The sequence below is a fragment of the Pistacia vera genome, unplaced genomic scaffold, assembly GCF_008641045.1.
Source record: "Pistacia vera cultivar Batoury unplaced genomic scaffold, PisVer_v2 Contig524, whole genome shotgun sequence".
NCBI lineage: Eukaryota > Viridiplantae > Streptophyta > Magnoliopsida > Sapindales > Anacardiaceae > Pistacia > Pistacia vera.
This window is the reverse complement of record NW_022196362.1, coordinates 420,368-426,710: the sequence shown is the minus strand read 5'-3', so window position 1 is coordinate 426,710 and position 6,343 is coordinate 420,368. Positions and strand designations below refer to the sequence as shown.

Here is a 6,343-nt window from a genome sequence, read left to right as displayed (position 1 = left end):
TTTTATACATATTGCTTAAATAAATGTTTTTTCTTCATTTTTACATCAAAATTTGATTTTAAAAAAAAGAGGTTATTGATATATTTAGTTAGTATTATTATATGTGTTGTGGGTGATCTTCGAATTTAAATCATGTTGTTGTTTTGTAAAAACTTAGTTTAAGAATAACACTGTCTAATTTTATTATTATTATTTTATTTAATCTACATTACCATGACTATAAGTTCTCAGTTTTAAAAAATATTATAAATTACAATTAATCTGAATTTTTATATATATAAAAAAAAAATTACATAGAAACATATCATTTCTACCCCTAAATATTCACTTTTTTACTTTTCGCCACCCCCTCCACTGGACCTGACACTTTAATCCCCATCATAAGTGCAGCTTTCTAAACTTTCTATTTTTTTATACGCTAAACTCCTTTATCCGTTGAATATGACAATTCGGCCCTTGCCGGTGTAGGTGGGGGTGGGATTAAGTTTGCCGACCGTAAGACAAAGCGGTTATGACTTATGAAAGAAGGGTGATCTTGGAAACTCAATTGGTGAGTGATTTCATAGAAAAAAACAGTTTTAAGTTAATTTGCTCTTCTTTACCTTTGAAGGATTTGTGGTATACTGAAAAATTTAGAGAGGGCGTATGAGGCCTTTCCGTTGTCTACCAAGAGAAACTTAGCACCTAATGAATATTATGATCTAATCCAGCATAACAATATCTCCAGCCCAGATAATTCAAAGAGATGCCCATCCAGATCATAAATAGCTAGAGTTTTGATCCAAACACACTGTAAAATTATTTACCCAAAGCAAGTCAATGATTTTTAGTTACATAACTAAGACTCAGCTAGAAAGAAGCCAAACAGGTAGTGCAAAATACAAAAATTTCACTGAACTCAGGTCCGATGTGTTTACCTTTGCCAACAAAGTTTGTTCCCGCCTTCTCTCATTATCTCATAGGCAAGTTTGTACTTTTCTAAAGATCCTGTCCCAGATTCTATGTATTTACATGCTGTTTCTCTTAAACTCCACAACATTATGGCCCTGAGTTCTTGAAAGCTAACCCTTGATTCTACATCACTGACAATACCATACACAGCATTTCTTGTCCACCGATGTAAGATATATTGAGATGGAATTTCCTTTATGTCCAACAGGTTTAACACTTTTAAGATATGCCTGCAAAGCATGCCTTCAAATTCAAACATCTGACAACTGCAACTCACATTTAGAGGACTGAAGGTTACAACATGCTTCTCATTCTCATTTCCACACTTCCGCACCAAGTATCTGACAATGCTTCCTTCTTCATAAGTCTTTATTCCAAAATAACTATAGCTTTGCAGAAGTTCGTTCTGAAATATCCTGAAAACAGCTAGGGTATAAAGCCTTCTGCATTGCTCTTCCATTGGTTCCTTCGTTTGTAGAATCGCCTGCAGATTAAGTGTGTTGAAATCTTCTTTCCTTTCCTGCTCACGCCGTTTCTCAAGACCTTGATTGTATCGTGAGATAAACTCTCTTAGTGGTGTCTGGCCAGTTAAAGTTGTGCCAAAGAATGATTCAATGTTTTCACCTATTGGGATGCCAACAAAGAAGGTGCCACGTAAGTACAATGGAACCCAACTATCACGCTTTTCATACATTTGTTTGAGCCAAAGATTCTCCTTCAAGCCATATTTGTTTATAAGTTCAGTCCACATGGTATTGAATTCGATATTTGTGTGACTCTGATAGATGCACTTCTCATACTCATTCATAAATTCATTAGGCATTGACCTCAAAATCTCTCGTTCCTTGACCCTAATCTGCCACATTGAAAAACGATGGCGAGTCCTAGGAAAAACTTGGGCAATTGCCTGTTGGATAGCCATGTCTTGATCAGCTATAATTGACTTTGGACAACATCCAGACATTGCCCGAAGCCATGTTTGAAACAACCAACCGAAAGACTCCTTCGATTCATTAGCTATTAAAGCACTCCCCAAAAGCACTGGTTGTTTGTGGTGGTTAACTCCAACAAATGTTGCAAATGGTACCAGGTAATTACTCTTCCTATATGAAGTATCAAAAAAAATGGCATCACCAAATTGACTGCATGAAAATCTAGACCTACCATCTGCCCAGAAAACACTCATGCATCTACCATCAACAACTTCTACTGAATGAAAGAATCCTGTATCTTCTGCTTGTTTGGATTGAAAATACTCAAATAGCACACAATACCAATCACTTCCAATGTTGTTTTCATGACTTGCTTTCCCAAATATGCTGTTGTTTATTTCAGCTAGATCCACAGAGTCCAATCCATCACTCACCTCGTCTATGAATTTCAGTGAAGTTGCAGAAATTTTCTTACTGGTCTCAATTCGACCATCCAGATCATGATTATGATTTTTCTCAAGACGGTCCACTATCCAACTTCCAGAATCATGTCTCTTTATCCTCATAAATGCTCCACACCCTACTCTTGAAGGGTGTTGAAACCCTTCCTTTGAGCACACAAATCGCCGGGATGTAATTGACCCATCATTCTTCGAGCGAAACAACTGACCAATCCGAATTCTAAATCCAGTAAATCTAGCATATGCTTGATAAAATAGGTATGCTTCATTAGCTGAATTGAACTCTAGACCTGAGTATGGTTCGGCTATGCATTCCCCTTCATCTCCTCCCTTTCTAAGGCGTTTGACACTAATGACACCAGATGAGCATGGGCGTCCTTTATCAACTTTCCCAAATGATATGATTTTGGACCTTTGTGACGTATTAACTGATGATTTTACAACTGCAGGATTTCTCTGCTGTACAATAGGTGAACAATTTTCGTCGGCAGATCCAAGATCATGATTGTGATCCTTCTGGACTTGGTCAAGAACCCACTTCCCAGAATCACGCTTCTGTACCCTAATGAAGGCCGGGCAACCTGTCCTTGAATTGAGCTGAAATCCCTCCTTCGCACAAACGTATCTCCTAGAAGAAACTGACCCATCAGTTCGAGAACGATACAACTGACCAATTCGAATTTTGAATCCTACACGTGCGGCATATTGACTGTAAAACTCACGTGCATCATCTGCTGAATCAAATTCTAACCCCACATACGGTTCATTTCCCAACTCATTTTCATCAACTCCATTGGCATTATTGGCCACTTGTACTACTCCGAGTGGGAATGCTTTTAAAACCATAGCTTTCCCTAGGTCTTCAGTGTTATCATCAGTATCTGAACTGTTTGAATGCAAAAGAAAAACAAAAAATCAGGAAAACATTTCACCTTTAGTTTTAGGTGTTGTTCGACTAGCAATACATAAAAAGTATTTTACTAAAACTTGTTACAATTTCACTCAAGACAGACCAGAAACAAAAACAGTTCAAATGTAATACAACACAAAAAAAATTATAAAATAAGCTAACACACTAAATTGTTCAAACTCTAACGTTAGTGCCAATTGATTTCAACAAAAAGGTTTCTCAATAAAAGGGCAAAAATGATGAAATAATTCTTTTAAGCTCTTTTTCTCGTTTCCCACAATTTCCCAGCAAACAAACAGTATAATCAGGTAAGAAATTCAAAAAACCAAAAATTTTCCAAAAAAGAAAGATCAATTTAATAAGATTATAGAAAACGAATCCAAAATTATGAATACTAAATCAATTGCCGCAAATCAAAATTGGGGTTTCTTAGTCACTGTAAAAGCTATCACCTGTTCAAATCCGTGAAGTGACTGGAGCCAGAATCTAAAGCCATGTCCGGAGAAATAAAAAGAAAAAAAAAAAACCGCGACAATCTCGTTTAGGGATTCGAAGCGTGGTTTATAATTTGATTAAATTTGTTTATAAAGGTTTAAGACAATTGTTCGTTTTTGGCGGGAAGAAAGAAAGAAAGAAATTGAGAGAAAGCACACCTTTTAATGAAAGCCCAATCTCTTCATCTTCTCCGCCTCCGTTGTTTTGTTTGCCTGCTACTGCTAGTTTGGAGTTTGACCATCTTAAGATTAATCACCTACTTAATATTCGTATATTATAATAAAATAATAATGCCTATGGTGCTACATTATTATTCGGTTTTTAGTGCATGGTCGATTAAGTAATTTCTCTAAAATATATACCTAAATCTGGAATATGAAAACTTAAACTTAAATTCGATTGAAGTTTTAAATTTTTTATTATCCCTTAAGGTTTCAGTTTTAGTCACTGACACCCCAAAGGTATAAGAGGTGATATTTATTTCGTTAAATCTTGGTTATATGGAAAATCTTTCTTTGTTTGGAAGAATCGTAAAATTTTGCTGTTGGAGGTTTGAGTTTCTGTGGTGTTTTGGTGCTGTAGATTTCAGTTTGGTGCTCTAGGCTTCAACTTGAGTTATTATTTTGTGTGGAATAATGGGGAGGTGATAATTTCGTTAAATCTTTGGTTATATGGAATTCTGGATCATATCTTCTCAGCTTGCTTTGCCGCATTCTTCTTCAGCTCCTCTAGCGCCGCTTTTAACTGCTCAAGCTGTGGCAAACTAAGGTCTTCAATCAGTCTCCCACCAGCACTGAGCCTGAGAAGCCTTCCTCATCTGAATAAGCTCTTCAATCGGATTCTCCCACCAGCACTGAGCTTGAGCTAGGAAGAAGAACTGCTGACTGCCGAAGAATTGAAGAGGAACGACTGAACGAGATTTGTTTTAATTTTTTGTAAAAACCCACCAAAACGACGTCGTTTTGGGGGTGTGAGATTTTGCTTTTTTTTTTTTTTTTTTTTTTTTTTTTTCCTCAAAAATTCGCGAATTATACAGAAACCTTATTATACGCGAATTATACAATAGATTTTACAAAAATATATACGCCCATTTTTACGTAAATTATACGACTGCCGCATAATTCGCGTATACGCGTTTTTACTAACTAGGGGTCCTGTCCACGAAACTAACGTCATTCCTAGCCCTAGGGAAATGTCATTTAGGTCAAAAGATTTACAAAGTAGGTGGTTTTATGATATTTGACAGAGTATATGGAATTATATTTTATATTCACCATAAAGCAACGACATGTCGTCCAAATAATTAAAAATGACATGTCGTTTATGTGTAACAAACGACATGTCGTTTTTTATCCAATTAAACGATGTGTCGTTTTCATTTCGATTGAAACGACATGTAGTTTAGTAAAAAGGAACGACATGTCGTTTTATTTTCCATTAAACGACGTGTCGTTTTCATTTCTTATGAAACGACATGTCGTTTAAGTAAAAGGCAACGACATGTCGTCCAAATGTGTAAAAACGACATGTCATTTTATTCTAATTAAACGACGTGTCTTTTTCATTTCCTTTGAAACGACATGTCGTATATTTGTTGAATATTAATCAAGCCCTGCCAGTTTTAAAAAAATCATTTAGCCCCATATTTTTATCCATCGTGGGATTAAAAATTTACCATTAATATTTTTTCTATTCGATTCTTGAACGGCTCTCTCGTCATGAAAACAGGAAAAGATGAAAAGAAAAAGAAAACGTATCCCTCTTTGCTCATCTTTTCCAATAATTTTCTCAGCAACAACTATAGAAGAAAAATTCCAAATCAAACACAGCCAAGATATACTGTAATAGAAAAAAGAGAAAAAAAATAATTAATAATATGTTGATTAATGATTATCATGTGTTTTGACTTAACTTCGTCCATTGCGGATAGAAAGTGAAGAAAAAGGGTTAACTTTTGATACAAAAACTTAAAAATTGAGTACATTATATATCATCCAAAAATAAATTCCAGAAGGGCTCAGCTTCATCTGTAATAATTAATTTGAATTTAAACATTAAATTAAATCTCCTGGATGAAAATACAAATGCAATGGTAATCAAACTAAGCCATGTCTTTTCAGAGGAAGACGGAGTTCATTGTTTTTGCTTCTGGGATGATAGTAAAAACCTCCTCCCCCTCCACTCCTCCACGTCTGCCTCTACTGCGCCTCCACCTCCCCTCCACCAATTCCTTCAGCTACATTACTAAAGATGACATAAGAACATCAGTATCATGAACAGAACCAACAAGAGCTTCGCTGCCGGTACGACTTTTTCATCTCTTTCACCCGCAAATAAATAAAAAGTTAATTCATAAGCACTTAAAACTAAAATTCCTGATACCAAACAATATGTAGTAAATTCTACTCGATAGGAATGTCAAAAACTAAATATGATTTTTTAATTAATTGAAAAAATGGGAGAAAATTGATGTATCCAGGACAGAAGGATATAATTTCCGGTTCTTTAGCTTAAGGAGGAGATTTGGAAAGCCGAGTCAACTTCTATTTATGACAATTTTACCTGAAAATCTGTCTTTAATTACTTATTATTTT

At 35.4% G+C, this 6,343-nt stretch overlaps 1 protein-coding gene across 1 annotated transcript; it reads right to left on the bottom strand.

The window, feature by feature from the left end:
* Positions 1-801: 801 nt before the first annotated feature.
* On the bottom strand, positions 802-4,013 carry LOC116106905 (protein FAR1-RELATED SEQUENCE 7-like). The gene is made up of 2 exons (XM_031393213.1): positions 3,908-4,013; positions 802-3,230 (listed from the first exon to the last, which is right to left on the bottom strand). The coding sequence occupies exon 2, from the start codon at positions 3,188-3,190 to the stop codon at positions 914-916; it is 2,277 nt and encodes a 758-aa protein (XP_031249073.1). The 5' UTR covers positions 3,191-3,230; positions 3,908-4,013; the 3' UTR covers positions 802-913.
* Between the last annotated feature and the right edge of the window lie 2,330 nt (positions 4,014-6,343).

Bases quoted from the DNA above. Each gene is read 5' to 3' on its own strand.
- LOC116106905 (XM_031393213.1), bottom strand. From the start codon at position 3,190: ATGGTTTTAAAAGCATTCCCACTCGGAGTAGTACAAGTGGCCAATAAT.